The 18460-nt window shown below is 42.0% G+C and overlaps 1 protein-coding gene and 1 long non-coding RNA gene across 8 annotated transcripts in view; one reads left to right on the forward strand and one right to left on the reverse strand.

The window, feature by feature from the left end:
• Positions 1 to 17121, forward strand: part of LOC135445604 (uncharacterized) — a 40474-nt gene extending 23353 nt beyond the window's left edge. The window contains exons 2-4 of the long non-coding RNA XR_010439559.1: positions 13190 to 13263; positions 13591 to 14205; positions 15847 to 17121. This is a non-coding gene — a long non-coding RNA (uncharacterized LOC135445604). The remainder of the gene's footprint in view (positions 1 to 13189; positions 13264 to 13590; positions 14206 to 15846) is intronic.
• ARFGEF3 (ARFGEF family member 3) overlaps positions 5260 to 18460 on the reverse strand; it is a 96836-nt gene continuing 83635 nt past the window's right edge. For 6 of the 7 annotated variants that reach the window (XM_064708330.1, XM_064708335.1, XM_064708334.1 and 3 more), the window contains 3 exons: positions 17132 to 17262; positions 13106 to 14336; positions 5260 to 12408 (listed from right to left, as the gene is read on the reverse strand). In XM_064708330.1, the coding sequence (XP_064564400.1) occupies positions 12217 to 12408; positions 13106 to 14336; positions 17132 to 17262 (1554 nt within the window). In that variant the 3' untranslated portion in view covers positions 5260 to 12216. The remainder of the gene's footprint in view (positions 12409 to 13105; positions 14337 to 17131; positions 17263 to 18460) is intronic. The other variant, XM_064708331.1, reaches the window with a different exon arrangement.

An 18460-nucleotide genomic window follows, 5' to 3' on the forward strand; every position in this document is an offset into this window, starting at 1 on the left:
GGGTGTGACTGTGTGACTGTCACTCCGTGGCTCTGTGGCAGCTGCCCAGACCCCCTGGGCTGGCTCTGCTTTATGACGCCGTTTGTGTCGATGGCGCCGCGCTCGGTGCGCTGCCTGTCCTGGCTGGCTGCCGTGCCTTGTGCTGGTGTGCTAGGGGGCAATGCCTGCTGGACAACTGAAAACCCATTGCCCTTGTGGGTGCTGAAGTTACCAGCTAAAAACTGTGAGGGAAAGGCTGAAGAGCTCCCTCAATGGAGCTATAGACTGGCAAATAAAATGTCAGGAGGCAGAGAGGGAAAGGGAAGAGTTAAACACAACAGGCAGATGCTTCCAGTGTAAAAGCATTTCGGAATTGACCAGTGCAAGGCCATAAGGACAAGAACAGCTGTAACAGTGGAGGAAAAGCACTGCCACAGTTTTCTCAGGATGGAGACATTACAGCTTACATGGATGCAAGTGGAAAGTATGCCATGGGACTTGCAATGAAAGGGTCTTGGTATTAGAAAAGACAAGGCACCATGCAATACCCTCCCTAGCAAACCACAGATACAAAGGCAAAGGCTTTAAGTGTGGCTTCTTAAAAGAAGAGGCTTAGCCTGGCAGCAGGGAGTGGCATGGCAAACCCATCCTGAAAGAAACATGTTGTTGTCTGAGGGATGTGTGAGTGTCTAGAGGGGAATAATTGCACATTAGAAATACCTGGACAACTGAGCTGCTGAGAACCACTACTCAGCATGGGCAGCTTTATTACTAACAGGCCAGGTTTTCAGTTAGGAAATGCAGACCAAGAATGATATGCTGATGTTAAGGTGTATAGATGTACGTGATAGTGCCTTCTGCAGAAAGCTGATGTTAAGGTGAGGGATTGTACGAGAAGGGTCAAAACAGCAGCAAAATGTAAAGAGGATTCTGCTCTGAGGCTTGGTGTGGTTGAATGGATGATCTGAACAGTTCTTCCATATGTGCAGTCCTTATTGCAGGAGGCTATATTGTCATTTGAGAGAGTAGTGAGAAAACATCCACTGCAGTGACCCACTTCTGGATAGGGAATGGGAAGAGGGTGTCTGTCCCTTGGTGCATTCCAGGTCAGCCTGCATGGGCTGCATTGATGCTGCCGTGTGAAATGTTGCTGCTGTGTGGATCTTCAGGGCCAGCCAGAGTTGTACAGAGGGGAAAGCCCAAAGCCAGACTGATTAAATGTGGATTTTGTCTTTGGGGAAACAGAAGATTTTGCTTGGAGCAGAGGTGGCCAAAGGGAATCAGTTGTGAAAAGAACATCTGAGGCACCTATTTCATTCTGCTACAAGACAGGGATCCTCTCACCCCTTTTCCAGGAATATCCTCCTCACTCTCTGTGCCAAGTGAGGTGGTGGGCTAACAGCAGGAGGAGCCAGGTGGCTGCTGAGGGGCAATGAGGCCTGAAGGGGCAAGCATTTACAATGTGCCCAGGTTGTAGGGGCAGCTCTAGGCCTGACTGGTTACAGGCATTTACATTCTGATGTTGCTCTTCATGGTTTAGGGCATTTTTTAAACTTTATTTGACTCCAACCATTACTTTTTGCTATGTGGGGGTGTAGCCTCCTTGAGAGGGATGCTTGTCCAGCCATACTGGCTTGGTTTGATGGCTCAGGCTCTAAAAGAGACAGTCAAATGGGTGTAGTTTGGCACTTGTGCCCTGCCTCAGGTTCCTCTTTGTCATCCTGTTTTTCTTCTGCAGTCACTGCAGATCTGTGATGCTGTCTAGAACAACACAGCGTAGTCTATATACCCCACAATCCCCTACAACAGACCTTCAATAGTGGTCATCCTTCTTGCCCTTCACTCAGCACTAAAAAACTGAAAATGTGTGAGAAAAAAACACATGTAGCAAACTACATTAAAATATTTCCTTTTTTTTTTTTTTTTTTTTTTAACCTTCATGCTCGGCTTTGCAAACTAATAATCTTTATTCTCTTGGGTTTGGGGCTGGCCACAAGAGCCTGCACTGAGATATTCAATTATTTAGTGTCCTTTTAAAAGAAAAGGTAATGCACGCAAGAGAGATGTAAGATCTGCTATGGTGACCATCCCCACAGCTGGGATTTTAAAAGAACATTTTTGTCAGGGCCCTGGTGCTTGTGGTGCCAGCATTGCAATTGTACCCAGAAAGCAAATCCTCTGTTTCCTCAAGGGACAATGAATTGTTTTTGCAAGTAAGCAAACCAACCAAGAGCCTTGTCACCTTCCTCTCCTCACATGAGTTACTGCAATACCTTTTCAAAACCATTTTCCACTTTCTCATTATGTTCGACATTATTGTTTCTCAAGCTTGAAGATTTGTCTTTTTTGACCTCCTAGACAAAATTACTTATAAGGATAGATTTCAGTATAACATCTTACCCAGTTTTATTTTGATCTCTTCCTCTCTCTGTAATCTCTGGAACAAAGAACCTGATTTGAAGTACAAAGCGGTCTGCTGGGAGTATAATGTAACATTAAAAAACATAGTAAATAATTTATAAATGCTACCCAGAAAAGTATTCCATATTATTTTAAGTAATTTTGTTTGATGGTGGTAGGGAATGAACATAATAAGAGATCAGAAGTGGTCACACTAACCACAGAGAAGAAAAATATTTCAGGTTGGGCATAATTTCTCAGAGCTGGCAAACCAGAAGTATTGGCTCTCCTTTATGGATACATACTTACCAGCAATTATAGTGTAGACAAAGGCACAATTTCTTGTTAGAACAAGACAAAAAAATAATCCAGTTTTATTACTATGAATTTCTATCAGGAGTCAGAAAATTGCACATGCAGCCTGGCTGCTGTGTTGGGTTCTGGTGTGTTTTTTTTTTTTTTTTTTCCTTCCAGTATAAGAGTAGGACCTAGCTGACCTGTGCTTACATCTAAATTGTTTTGATTTATTTTGGATTCTGTTGAGTTTTGAAATCTGTATACTGACTGCACTCTTCTAGGACTCTGTATCATGCATTTGGATAAAGACTTCAATTTGTGTTTGTTTGCAGTGATATTAGATGTTAAGAGGTTTATCCTGATGCTAGCTTCTTTGCCAGAAAAAAGAGAAATCAGAGATCACTCTGCATTTCTCATAGCTCTGTGGACAGGATCCCAGCCTCCTTCTGCTTCTTTCAACTTCTGCCATAGGTTTGCTCAGTGAACCAAAAGGTTTCTTCATCTGGAAAACGTGATCAGGAAGTATCTGTCCTGGAGAGAGCATGCTTCCAGCAGGCTTACTGAAAATATTGTCCCATTTTTACCTGAGTGCTTGGGGGTATGGATGTGACAGTGGTCTCCTATGCAACCCTACTGTGCCCCACCTGCTCCATCCAAAGTGTGTTTCCCTTTTGTCTTGTACCTGAAGTCTCTGCTGGTACCTCCAGCTTGCCTTTCTGTATTCCTCCCATAAACAATCTTTGCTGCTGTTTTTCTCTTTTGAGGTTTCTTTTCTCCTCTTGCCAAATTATCTCACAGATCTACTACTTTGGGATAAACAAGAGGCTGGAGCATATGTTTAGATACTTTGGACCATTTTGAGGTCAAGGACAAAATTTTTACTTGCTTGGTTGGTCATCCTACTTGAAAAATGGTAGCAATGACACTGGGCACTCCTTTGGCACCTTGTCAAAAAATAAAAATTACTTATTAAGAAAATTGGTCTGGCTTGGTATCAGGGGAGCTTTTAACATTTAGTATAACACAGATTAATACTGTGTAGCCAGTGATAAATATACATTGTGAAAACATGAATGAGTTTAGTGAATCCACTGAAGCGAAGAGCATGTCTGAGATTCAGTGGTGCACCTGTTTAGTTCCTTTTAAAATTTTCTTTATTGTTTTTTGAAGAATTTGTTGACACCTGTTATCTTTGGCAAGTGTTCTTACCACTCTGCTCCTCAACAGAAGAACAAGACCAAGTGTCTCCTAGGTATGTCTAGTGGCAGCAGAAGCCACTCTAGCCTGACCCCAGCATCAGTGGGAAGGCAACTGGGAATTTGTACATGTAAGGAGTGAGAGGAATAGTGGAGCACTACTTTCTGTATTTACTCTGCTGCTGTTTCACATTACTGAATGCTCTTTAGGAGGAAATGAAAATCTTTCTAATGGGATCTAAATGAGACGTGTGGAGCAGCAGAAGGAAGTTCCCTGGAATGAAATTAGATCTGACGGCTGGGATTTAACACACTCTCTTTTGCCAGAAGTGTGTAAGATTATTAAAGCATCACAACCTCATTTGGTTGCTTTGTAATCTGTTCTTAACCTTCATGCTGATGAGGCTGTTATGTAACAACCAGTGAAGGCCAGGCCTTATGTTGCTTCAGTGCATGGGAGCCCATGCCCAGAGACCCCAGTGGGGCCAGGTGGAAAGCTGGCTGCATTTTCCCCTCTTGAGATTATGTGGAAAACTTGCTTTTGGGCTGTGGGTAGCATCCCTGACCACAGAGAATTGTATCCTAAGGTTTACTGTGTGATGCTATGTCTTGTCACTGAAACACTCGTGCTTTCAGGAAGCCCTTGGCAGTTCTCTTGAAAGGGACACTGGCAAACCCTCTCTCCTTCAGTACCTAAATTTTGGCTGCATACAGAAGCAGGGGTGACTGCTGTAAAGAAGGTGCTTATTATTTTCATTAAATTAAAGCTTTTCCTTAAACAGGAACAATCTTTGGATTGACTAATCAAAAGAGGGATGTAGGTGACTGGGACAACCCTTGCTGAGCTCTCATTTTAGCACAATGAAACATTGCAGCATCCATGCACCTGTTTATTGGGAACATCTGAGGAATGTTATCTAAGCTTTCTGTGGTCAGGGAATGCCCAGCTTAAAAACCCAACACAAGTCTGGCTGTGAATGAGAGCTCTGAGCAATCCATCTCTAATGAAATCAGAGCCAACAGTATTCTCCTCATTTAAGAGAGAATACCGAGGACAATACTGAAGAGGGAGAAATGTTTCACCTGTCTAGATGCATGAAAATTCTGCACAGCATCTACTTGCACCTTTAACTATCTCAGTAGCTTCATCCTACTCCACCCCACAAACTCAGACTTTGGCTAGAAGTGCTGTAGGAGTAATTTGTCAGTGTTTAGATCTCCGTTTCCATCAAAAACACAAAGCAGTTCAGAGTAACTAAATTCCCAAGGTTATCCATGAAAACTGCAGTTCCTGCTAGTACATACCAAGTATTTCAGGTCCTTTCTCTGCTCTGTTCCTTTGCTTCATCAGGAATTGTACAAGAACTTCCATCAGAAAAAACCAAAGCATAATTTATTTTGCATTTGCATCTTTATTCTACAACACAAGCAACATAAACAGTTTATACTTTTTGTTTTAAAATATTTCCATTTCAGAATTCAGTCAGAATAAAATATACACAAAATACAATTTGCAAGCCAGCTGACAGTGACTGCCCAACCACTGGACACCCAAGGACCATACAAAGCTAGCGGCACAACAGGACACAGTGGACATGGGGAAGTGTTCTTCTGCAGAAGAGCAGAAAGGTAGAGGGAGGAAACATGGATGAGACCAAGGAATTGCAGAAAGGTATGAACTCAGCAGAAGGTAAACCCAATGTAAGCACTTGTTTGACAAGGTAATTTGACAAGTCTCTCTTAAGAAATACTGTTGGCTCCTCCTGAATATACAGCTAGAGAGATTAAGTCCTGGGAATCGTGTTTTGTGGTAAAATGCTTCCTCTGGCAGCCATCATCATGGAAATAGAATTTGATTTTTTTTTAAATTTTCAAACAGAAAAGACTTAAATCTTTGGTGAAACGGAGTGTCCACTCTCTTTGGCTTGCTTTCAGTTCTGGATGAAGGGCCCATAGAAGTATGTTTGCAGTCTCACAAAAATGGCAAAAGTGGGGAGAGGGGAAAGAGGCAGAGAAGAGGAAGTGGTAGGAACTGAAAGAAGGTCCTTGCTGTTGTCATTGCACACCTTCAATCCCTTGCTCCCATCTGCTCTAGCAAACAGCATGCACTACAGGGCTCTGTCACCACCGAGCTCTGCCCTTCCTGCTGTTCTCCCTTTGGTATCGAGTCCTGTCCTCCTCTGCAGAGCGGGGGGCTCAGGGGTCACAGCCTGATTGTGGAGGAGATATTTGTCCCTTGCTCGAACCTGTGTACCTGTGCCTGTCTGCCAGCTCAGCTCTCTCGCAGCAGCGTGCTGCTTGTGCAACTGTGGCACCTCACCACAGCCCCAATGGACCAAATGCATGGACACAGGGCCCTGATCTCCATGGGAGTCCGAGAAAAATTTACCAAAGTACATAAACTACCTTTTGAAAAGTGGGATGTTGGGGTAAAAGGATTGAATAGATCCTGTTGCCATGTTTCTTAACCAAAAATGCTTTCCATATACTCAGCTCCCTGATTCAATGTGGCAGTGCAGACTATACAGACCTCAACTTGTGATTTTGCCAAAAATTGGAATTTGAGGGATCTGGTTCCACAGGCAAGCTCATTATTGCATTAATCCAGGATCATACAGAATAGCTCCACTAATATCCACAGAATTAGGGCATTTCTTCTTCCCTCTGCTTTTAGTTTTCAGCTTGGAGACCTCTGAGCACTAAGTGAAAAGACTGATGCACACTTAGGCCATGTGTGTTTTCATTTTTTATTTTAAAAAAGCCATCACTGCTGGCTTTTTAAATGTTTGGCCAAAACTGTTTGCTTAGTATCATATTAGTGTCACATTAAAGTATGTGTTCTGAGGGAAATTAGTGGAAATGACTTCTTCCTTGCAGTTGTACAACTTCTGGAGTCCCAGGCATGTTGCTGGTGAGGGCTGCTGAGACCCTTTGGTGATATCCCTACAGAAGCCCCGCTAAAATTAGGGAGGCTCAGTGAAGAGGGATCACTAGCTGCCACATGCTTTTATCTACATTGCATAAAATCCAACATTTGTGCTTCTGTGCAATGGTAAATTGGTCCTTTACACTAAAAGAAGATAAACTTCTTTTGGTAAATTGATGGTATCATCTTACTTCTTTAACAATTGTGGAATGATCAGCAACTGAAAAAAAAACTATTTAATGTCATATACCTGCACAAAGGTCTTCCCATAAATTACTGTGACTGGAGTAATGAATAAATAGCCTGCTTAGACACCTTTGACATACCTTAGTATAAAGGTGGGGGCGGGGGGAGAAGGAAGCACTTCACCTCTTTTGTAAATTAAAAACAATTTAGCACAGAGAAATGGCATTTATTTCTAGAATGGATTGCTGAAGGTGACAACAGCCAAACCACATGCACAATTTCTCAACAGGCTTCTATACAGATGAGCTAGGTGAAAAATAAACCACTTTGGCTTGCGGGATCTGTGCAAAAGTGAGGGTTCTAGTTTTGCAGTATGGGGCTGTGTGGGACTGTGTGCTGGTTCCTGTAGATTTTTCAAGCAGGAGGTGTATGGAGGACAGCAGCAGAGAGGGTGACACAAAAAACTTTACAGGACTTCCCCTTTCCTGAGAACTTGTAAACCCGTATGTAGTGACTGAAGAATTCAAGGACTGAGTCTTAAGTATTTAAGCTCCCTAGCTACTTAACTTCCATAGATTTTGACAGCTTTGGCACTTTGAGTGTGGGCCCAAACTATGAAGAAAGGTACAAAGTGGAGGCAGAACATGGACTCTAGCTGGACTCTACTTTCTAACTTGTTTGCCACTGGGCTTCATGACAGTGCTGTGCTGGGCTCTGCAGGGCTGATACCAACACTGAGATGCTGCTATACCAAGTACAGGTGAAAACTGCACATGGTACTTAGAGGTGGGGGTTTTATCTTTGGTGAGTGAGGATTTGTCAGTGAATTTTACATAAAGGTTTAAATTTTAAACAAAACTTGAAGCTCAAACTGAGAGGGAAAGCACCTTACAAGTCACAGGTGTAAACTGTGCTTGGCCTTGACATGAGCAAGCCACAGTGCAGATGATGTAAATTTTTCATCTGTGATGAGGCAAAAGTTGTGTTGCCTGTGCTGGGAGTTGTCCAAGTAAAGTATTGCCCAGGTCTGTCTAAATCTTTTTCTAATAATTATTTCTATATAGTAAATTAAGTCAGTTGTTCTCAAATAAGTGTTTATCCCTAGGAAAGTATTATATCTCTATTTTAACATCATAAAGGCATGAAGGCATGTTAACCAAGAGACAGTGGTGGTAATTCAATGGCTGCTGAATACTCAGAAAGGGTACCAGAATAACTGTGTTAACCATTGCTGGTGTGACACAAATGCATAACACAGCAGATAAGCATGTTACTAATGTGGATAGCTCTCTGAAAATATGCTGGATGCCCAGAATATGGCAGTGATTGGAGCCTCAGGTATCTGTACATATACATGTCAATCATCTCATATGCCTGCATATGTTCACAGTGCAGAATGAAGTGCAAACATATGCAATGACCTGAGACCATGTAAGCTGAGGTCAGACCCTGCCCCTGTTCTGTAGGAAAAGGATTGCTCTCCTGATGAGTGCTCTGCTTTTCTCAGCTTTAAATATTTGCACAGTGATGAGCTATTTCATGTGCTTAAAGGTAGCTGATGCTGGGCAGCAGCAACTTTCTCTGTTAGCAACTGCCTACGAGATTTTAAAATGAGATGTCCTTGCCTCTGCTGGCTGGGGTGGCCCTGAGGAGGGCAGTGTGAATTAGGCAAAGGCAGCAGAGGTGCAGCTCTGGTACCTGAGAAGGATGTCAAGCTACCACATCTTCTTTTTTAAAGCATTTCAGTTGAGCAAAATTTACTGGGAAATCATTTTTTAAAACAACTGGCCAGTTAAAAAAAAAAACCCAACAAAATAACCCAAACTCAACTCCTATAGAAATTTATGTGACCAAAAGAAGCAAGGGCAAGAAAAGAGAAGAATGTGGTCATTAACCAAGGCAAAGAGAAAGAGCAAGCTGCAAGCTCAGGCTGTAGTGCAGAGAGAGTGGTTTGCTCAAAGTTCAAGTGTTTGGTTCAACAGTAAAGCTGCCAATACTCTGCCATGCATGAGGTTATAGAGCTAACAGTAAGGATCTGAATGGGATACACGTGTGAATACACATGTGGATACAAGGACTATTACTGCTGCTGACTGAGGTGCTTCCCCACTCACAAGCAGAAAAGCCACTGTAGCATGGACACGACTGGGGTGTGCAGTGCAGGGAATTCCCCTTCTGAAGCTCAGGACAGGCTGATGCAAGCCCCCCTTTCCTGGGACTCTTCTGGCAGACTTCTCCTTTGGGCTAAAAGTTGCTTCATGAGGTCTGAAGGCATCATGCTGGCAGTCATGAGCCATGAAAAAGGCCACACAGGACCTGTGAAATGGTGACATCACACATTTATTATTCTACTTCTTTGGGGATTACTGATGTCTACAGCTAAACTAGCAGAAAAAATTGCTGAGAATCTGATGAACCAACTAATATTTTTTATTTGTTTATGTTTTGAAGGTGCATCAGAAAGCTTTAGCTTCTACATCTCATGGTTGTGGTTACTGAAGTGGTCATGGGCTGCTCCCCTCACCTGGCTACTAGCATTTCATACACACAAGGAAAAGGAAGAGCAGCACATGCTGAACTTTGCTCTGTAACTTGCTCTGTAAATAATTGCTGCTTCAAATATTCCTTCTCCCCTCCTTCTAAATTACATTTCTGGAATTATTCGAAGTTACTTATGACCTTTTAGGGAGGGGCCTTAATGAGCAGAGGCACTGAGGGTGACAATGGGCACTTAGTGCATAATTTGAAGGACAAAGCTCAAAACAGGCCAACAGCTACACAGCAAATTTACTTGTCCTCATTTTCCAATGTGGTATTTGTAATGTAAATAGTTAAAAGGAAATTACATTTTAGGCCAAGATGGTGGCTAATCAGGTAACACTAGGTTATACTGTGTTCATGAGCTTGAGGGAAGTGGTGGTAATGGTATTGGCACCCCTAAATTTTATTTTACTGATTTACAGAAGGATTTTGTACTGCAACCACAATGCAACCATGGTGTTTCCTAGATTCTGGGACCTCTTCTGTAGTCCTGAATGATTTCACTGGTACTGCTATCAATTTTATTTCCCCTACATAATTTAGGAATTTGCTTTAGTTTTAGATTAGTACAGCAAGGATCTGCATCCATTCAATGCATTTTTAATTAAAACCATCAGAGTTGGCTGCTTTGAATATGGTTTATTATTCTGATTTCTGTTGTTGCCTAATTAATGTACTGCTTTAAAAGCAGCTCTGTATTGATGCCAAATAAAAACTTAAACAAAAAATGAAACCAACGTTCACTCTACCTAAAGATGTATAAGAAAGACATGGCAACAGAAATCAAACTGTACTACTGCTCTCCCAGATACCAAAGCATAATCTAACCTGTCCCTGAGGAACTATTAAAACTGTTGGGGGAAAATTGACAATTGAAAACATTGGTAAATTAGTAATTAATAAAGTCAGTTTAGGTGGTAGAAAAGAGATGTTTTTACAGAATTTCAATGTCCTTTAAACAATTTAGCAAAAGGAACTTTTTAAAGCAAGAGAGACAGCCTGACTGGCACTACAGAAAGTAAAGGGACAAATACTCCCTGCACAAGACCAGCAGGTGACAAATTGGAAGAAGGCAATGGAGGGAAAAGGCAGGAGGATAGTGTCAGACTCTTTGTAAACAAAGCAGCTTGGGAGATGGCTGTTCAGTGGAGCTTCTTGGCTCCCTCTGTTTTTCCAGGTTTAAGATGCTAAAAGCAGTTAGTTTTGCAAAATCCAGGCCTTACATAAAGAGATGACATTCTTAGGATGCTTTGGAGCAGGGACTGAAGCTGTATATTTAGTTGGCATGCACATTTTAAAAGCCTTGGGAGAACAGCATTAAGGGGTCACCCAAAATTAAAATCAACTCATTTTCAACAAGTTATCAACAAATGATATAGCATGGGAATATGAGATGAAATGTCCCAAGGGCTGTGACATAACTTGTGCAGCAAGGTAACCCTTGCTCTGTATAGTGTGAAAAGCATCACATATGCATTTGACAACACAATAGTCAATCCTCCCCCTTCTCCTCCCTCTTACTAATAACAGCAAATTGTAATAGTCCCAATAGGAGTGCTGCATGGAGGGGGGATGTACCTCCATGAGGATTTGTCCTTTTCTATTTACAGCAGCAGACAAGAAATGAGAGAGAAACAGAAAATATACCTCCCATTCATACCATTTTCCGTCTTGCTTCAGCTCCAAGTAGAGTGACATTTAACCAAGGTGATAAGGGTGTTCCTGGCTACAGCAGCTCGACATAAGCAAACATAAATTTCAGTAGAATAACAGCTGCAGTGGTGTTTAAACTGGACATTTTACTCTGCTTAGTTGAATGCTGGATACTGGCACATGCTGGTATTTGCTGTGGTGTGTCTTCCCCACAGCTTCACAGGGAAGAGCACAACAAACTTTCCTTTTGCCCTTAGAGGGAATTAGACGTGTGGCAAAATGCTCAGCTGTAGGCATAGGTGAAGAGGCAGCCAGTGTGGTGCTGCAGAGAGGGCAGTTTGTGCCATTTCTCTTTGAGCAATACTCCATAAGAGCAATGAAAGGATCAATAGCCTGTGCTTGGTTTACCCATTTTAGACCTGGGATTCTTTAGCTACTCCAAATGTGACTACAAAGGCTCCCCTTGGAGCAAAATAAACTTCCACTTTCTCTAGTGAGCAACACATTTAGTTACTTCAATAATCTTTATCCTTTCTCATGCCAATTTTTGAAGGGAAGATGTTACCCTAAAAAATGTCACCTTCTTACTTGTCCTGTAGCCCTCACCTTTCACTGAATTGGATTTGTTTATTTATTTTCTAAGTTAAATATGTTTACTGACCTGCTTTGACACCCCCATGACAGTTGCACTCACAGCTAACTTCAAGTGTGAAGTTCTGCTGCAGTTTCTGGTGGCTCCCACTGCTGCAAATCTGAATTAAAATGAAGGCAATGAAATACACCTCTTCTGGTAGGAGCCTGATTTACAGACAGATTCTGGGTTCTGGGGCCATGCCAGATCCTCTCAACAGACTCATGCTTTGCCTCCTTTGCTAGTGTGAATGCGGGACACACAGTCTCAGGCGGACAGACAATATAAATTGACAAGCTCGTTGTTTCTTAATTTCTCACCAACAAATAGGCAATTAATGAACCCCAAGTACTTCTTTGCTGTATACCTTGCATGCCTTCTGCCCTTTGCAATGAGCACATCTTGGTTTAAATGATGATATCGTAAACTCGGCCCACTCTTCCCAGCCATTCCCGCACTGCCTGGCGGACACGGATGTCTGTCACGTGGCAAGTCAGCTGGCTGATACAGGGAAACACTGCTGGCTGCAGGGCTGTGAAAGTCTGGTCTGGCAGAGCCTGAATCTGGTTGAGAACTGTCAGCACCATGTTGGTCCATGCCTACAAAGAAATTTGATTAAAAATACCTCTTTAGAAGACCTTTCTAAATAGTTGAGCCTAGTGGCTGAGGCAGAAAATAAGGTGTATGGTGGCTGCAGCCTCATGGAGCAGACTGAGTTATGATAGCATATTCATTTAATGTTCCAAAATCACTTGACTTTGTATTGCAGGTATCATGCTCACCCTTTCATTTTTTTTTTGTCCCACAGTGAACAAAACCTGTCAAGTTTGATGGTCTCACTGATTTGTTCACTTGGACATGCAAACAACAAGCTTTTGTTTAGCAAAAGAACCAATTATTTTTCTCTGGAATTAACAAAAAATCCCATTCTTAAGTACAAAAGCAATGTGTCAAGCAGCATAGCATTTTCAAAAGCCTTCACTGGGCTACAGCCCATAGCAGTAAGCAATGAGTTTGCTGTAGGTTGTCAGTTCTCAGGATTAAGGGCAGCTTTGGCCCCAGTCATAGAAGCACTCTCGACAGCTGAGTTAGTATATGCCTGATGACACCTCCCTGAAAACTGACTTTCTTTTAACAGGGCAGAATCAGGTTTTTATTAATTCCAGCTCCTAAAGATTCAGTCCTCATCATAAGGACTTTATTATATAATACAATATTTAACAAAAATATTATGATAACGTAAATGTTTTTATATATTGCTATTATTATTATTAGCCTTCTACAAGAATGTCCTACCTGTATCTGGGCCTCTGCATCCCTAATAGATATATTCAGGGAGCTGACTGTGGACCCTGAACGGGGTCTCTTCTCTTGTCTCAGGATCTCTGGACCAGCACTGAATGAATGCCTCATTTGACCTTGATCTAGAAGATGTTGAGGCCGCTGGAGCACAGGTGAGTCTGGCCCTCTTGAACCCAGGAGCTCCCCTTTCTTTTCCACTTTGACCTCTTTGCTGAAGGATGTCATGGCCTGTTGCTGCTTTCTCTTCTTGTATTCTGTCATAAACTTGGAGATGGTTTTGTCAGTGGCTATGGTGTAGATTTTGTTACCAGCACTCTCCCACCATTCTTTTTTCTTGGTTTGCTCTTTTTTTTCTGGTTTAGGACTCAGGGGTGGGGGGAGCAGCAATATTTCTCCACTCCCTCCTCGAGGTGTCAAGCTGTCTCCCAGCTGGTCCCTGATTTGACTTCGGTCATCTTCTGATGGTGTGTCCTTTCCAGACAGCCCTCCAGTTGACGGGGTGGAGGTTTCTGAATGAAAAGATGGTAAAATGAAGAAAGAATCACCTTTGAACACTGGAGGCTCCTCTACATTGTTCTCCAGGTCCAGATGCATTTGGATGTAGTTGTTGCACAGTTCCATGCAGAGCTTGTGAAGCCTCTTGATCAGCCAGCCCCAGTCTGCGTTGCTGACTGGCTGGACACTCAAAGATGGGATTCGAGCCCTCCACTGCCTCTTCTCCTTGCCTCGTGGGGGACTGACCTGGGCAGTTTCTTCAAAAATGTCTTCATCTTCTGAAGAACACTGTTGTGAGGAGTCTGTGCTTCTCTCATCATCTTCAAAGAGAATCTTTTTCACTTGCTCTGCAGTGATGTTCTCCTGGTTTGTCAGGATTGCACAAACCAAGGCATGGAAGTAGATGTTGAAGCTCATTGCTGACTGGCGATACAAGTTGGCAGCTCCACCAATGCCAGACACTTTTTTCAACAAACACTTCAGCCCAGGTCTGGTGTCAAACTCTCTGGCTGTTCTGTAGGAGTCCAGGAGTAAGTCAAAGATGACAGCCAGGTTTTGCATGGAGATGTACCTGAGAAAACCAGCCAACTTGTTTTCTGGTACTTGTATTGCCATTTTCTCCTCCAAGTTAGAAGGGCCTTTCACAAATTCTTCCAGTAAGATGTCATATAAATTCTGGAGCAATACTTGGTGGGACAGCAAGCTCACTACTATTGTCCTGAAAGGAATACTTGGTAAACCAAGCATGGAAGGAAAAAAAAAATCACAGAATATTAAAATGGTGCATTGTGCTTGTACTAAGAATAAAAGCACACTAAGATATTTCAGCCTGCTATATCTGAGGAATTTATTAACACACAAATTATTCTCCTACCAACATGCCAGATAATCTTTATTTTGCCATGAAAAATTGGGGCCAAAACTAGTTTACTAGTCAGTTTCCATTTCCACTAATGCCCAGGAGTACTTCTTAAAAATAAATCATGAAGAGGTATTCAACTAATAAAGAAACATGTACAGAAACATCAGCAGTGCAATGCAGCATGCAAAGAAGCTGAAGTCTGGCTGAAGGCACATTTCATTGCTTGCTCTTAAGACTTCAACTTGAACACTGAGAGCCTAGCATAGACATACCTATTCCTAACCCTGTTCCTCACTTACAGTATTGGGTGATTCTTAGCTGAGCTCCTGTTAGAGAGATGCTGGGAGTTGTTTTAGCCCTCACTGATGTTTGATTTGCACAGGGGACACAGCAATGGTAAATGCCTCTGACCAAAGTTTTCAGGTCTTTCACCAGTAAATAACACTGAGAGGCTTACAGGCAAGCAAGGCTTGGAAAAAAAGACAGGATTGTTGTTTGGTATCTCATGGATTTCAAATTATAAACCTATCTTAAGGTCTATTATTAAACCTAACCTAAAGTATTTAAAAAAGGTCTTTATGTAAGACTACAGGACAATGTTCTAAATGAAGCTGATGCACATAATAATACTTGGTTTGATGCGATGGGTCAAGTTTTAATTAGCACAGCTATCAAGTAAGGAAGAGATTTTTCAGTTTGCTTGCAATACTGAAGTTTTAGATCAATTCAAAGCAAATCTTCATGTAACATGAGAAGTTCAGTTGTAGACCTTTGACATTTTTTGTTGCAAAAATTATTCTGCCTTCATTGAACAACTTTCAAAAGTGTTTGGGAAGACCTAGACAAAAAGCCTTTTTTTTTTTTGGGAAATCCTATTAAAACCCAATTTTCAGAATACAACATTTTTTTAAAAAGTTCAGGCAAAGCTGTTATTCAGTTACGTCCCCTGTGTCACTTTGCCTACCATGACACAGCTGATACATCAGTAAAATTTAGTAGTCTTATTACTTGTCAGTGATAAAATGTTAATGATTAGCACATACAGTTGAGCTCTTTATGGGGAAGTAGTTTTCTGATGTAAAAATCATTAGAGGCTCTGACTCAAAAAAGCTCTTAAGAGCATGTATAAAGTTAAATGAGAGCTTGCAGTGATTTCAAGCAACTAATCCTGTTCCAAAAGCAGGGTCAGGAATGAAGGAGATCTGCTTTCCTTGTAATAGCCAAAAAAGCAATTTACAAGGACAGTATAAAGTACTGCTCAATCCCAAAAGAAACTGGTAGAGAACTACACGTGAAAACACAATGGCAAAGCTGGTTAAGGATAGTATTTTCTTACTCTGTCCAAAGTCTCAAACTGAAATCTATTATTATTTTTCAGGAAGAAGAAAAGCTCCCTTACCCCAGCTTCCTGTGAAACGATGCAGCATTAAGGAAACAAAACCAAAAGGGAGAAGTGAAACCCTGCTAAGGTTAAAGTAAAACTTTTGGAAAGGCCACATTTACTATCATGCATGATTGCCATATTACTGCACTGCTGTAGCAAATAATATGAAAATAGTGGCACAGTCAACTTGTGAGCTGTGTTTTGGTGATGAGCATTGCTGGGACAACACTTGGCTATGGGCATATACACCTTTAGCAGTTGGCTGGACAAAGCGCAGTGTGAGAGGATTCAGAGTTTGCGTTAATTGCAAGCTTTATTTATTTGTTTAAAGACAAGCAAGACCCTTACTGCCCTTACAAACACAGCCTGTTAGATTGCATGGCCTTAGGTGCTATGAGAGTTGAATATTCCAGTCTTGCTTTGCACTCATGGTAACAAGAAGAATGACCTGCTAGCCTTTGGAAAAAGCAGATATTTCCCCCTATAAAGGAATGGTTTAACCTATGACCTTAAGTTTTCTTTGTCGCTGTGCAGGGGCCTGTTCTCTGATGCTGAGGCAACAGAGCACCTGCTCTCGGGGGAAAACTTCTGTACAACAGTGTAAGAGACATCTTGCATGGTCTTTCTTCCTGTCCCTCCAAAGAAGGACCATCACATTCTGGCTCCTTGTTGCAAGCAGTAGTTTAGATTTGAATGGTATAAAACCATGCTTGGTATCTCATAAAAGACAATGTCATGCCATTATATGCCTTGCAATACAAACACAAACCCTGAATGCAGAATTCTGATTCTTGGTCCAAATGATGGTACAGCAGTTGTTTACACAACCACGTGCAAGCAAAGGGAAATATTCTTTCACAGGATCAGACTATAGTGCAAACAGAGGAGTTTCTCAGGTGGTAACACAACAGAAAGACTTCCACAAAAATAATGTGCCAAGCAAAAACAACACTCCCTAGCTTAGTGTTGACAGTTTTGCAGTTTTGGATGTGGTATCTTCAGTTTATAATGCCCCAATTCATCCATTACCTTTTTCTACCTTCTTAACCAAGTAATACAGAATTTAAAAGGCCCTTAGTGAAGCAGACATTGCATTTGCTAGCTGTCACTAAAACCACAACAGTGTCACAAAACCTAATTTGATCAGTGCATTCATTTTTGTTGATGAGCCCTATGGGGAGGGGTATGATTTACCAGGCTCAGTTCACATCTCTTCCTATTCAGCAATACTTTTATCTTGCTTTAAGTGACACAGTGTCTTCCTTGGAAGATATCTTACCTTCTCTGGTTATGCCCATTTGGTTTCTTATCTGGTGGCAGGTCAATGATGAGCACACACGACTGGGCATGTTCAAACCCTTCCTTGTTGCTTGGGGTTTTTGGGGAGCATTGAGTCTCCAGCATGAAGACCTAGAAAGCAACAAGTTGCATAAAACAGTTTAGCACTTGCAGTGGGTCTGGGGTGGGGGAGGGGCTGGGAATAGGATTTCCTGCAGTGTGAAATATCTGTCATTCTGAATTATTTTACAGTGATAGAGAGAATGCAAGGTATCCCCCTAGGCAGACCTTTCCTGGAGTATGCTGCTTTGGTAAAACAGCAAGGGGCTGCCTCCAGACATCCAGCAGGATGCAGGGCAAAGGACAGGCATATTTTTCTTTGAATTTGTTTAAGGCATAACACCAAATGCCAAATCAAGCCTTCTGCTGTCTGTATGCTTCCATCTGAAAGCACCACGTACAGCGGAGACAAGGATCTGCTTGCACAGTTAGCCAGCTGCACCTAGAAAGGTTGGTTGTTGGAAGGATTATCTTCAGCCATGAAGATACAACAGACACCTAATATGCAGTCCTTTGGGGATGTGCTGTGATTTAACTGCAATCTGTGTGCTGTGATTTAGACAGCAACTAAATACCAAGCAGCCACGAACTTACCACTCCCCACACCCCTCAAGGATGGGGAGGGGAATCAGGGAAAAAAAGATAAACCTCATGTGTTGATATAAGAGTGGTTTAATAATTTAAATAAAATACAGTAGTATCAACGACCACCACTACAAAAAGGGCAACCAAAAAAAAAAAGAGAGAGAGAAGAAAAAAGAGAGGGAAATAAAACTTGCACAGTACACTTGCCCATCACTCAATGACTGATGCCCAGCCTGTCCCTGAACAGCCCCTGCCAGACAACTCCCCTCATTTACATCCTGAACATGACACTTTTTGGTATGGGATATCCCTCTGGCCAGTCTCCACAGCTCTCCTGGCCATGCTCCCCCCCAGGCTTCTCATGTACCTCCTTCCTGGCAGAGGATGGAAAACTGAATGGTCCTTGACCTAGTGGCAAGCACTATTCAGCAACAACTAGAACACCAGTGTGTTATCAACATTATTCTCATACTAAATTCAAACCACAGCACTGTACCAACTACTAGGAAGAAAATTAACTCCATCCCAACCAAATTCAGTTCAGTGGGAAACAGGGAAACAACTCTCAATTGCTGTGGCTTTGTTTTGTAGCTTCATAGTTGTAGCAAATCCTCACTGCGGAGGACTCAGGGAGTGCCACTGATAGTGTCTACAAGAAAAGTATTAATGTTACATTGCCTGCTTT

Source organism: Zonotrichia leucophrys, chromosome 3 (assembly GCF_028769735.1).
Source record: "Zonotrichia leucophrys gambelii isolate GWCS_2022_RI chromosome 3, RI_Zleu_2.0, whole genome shotgun sequence".
In the NCBI taxonomy this organism is placed as follows: Eukaryota; Metazoa; Chordata; class Aves; order Passeriformes; family Passerellidae; genus Zonotrichia; species Zonotrichia leucophrys.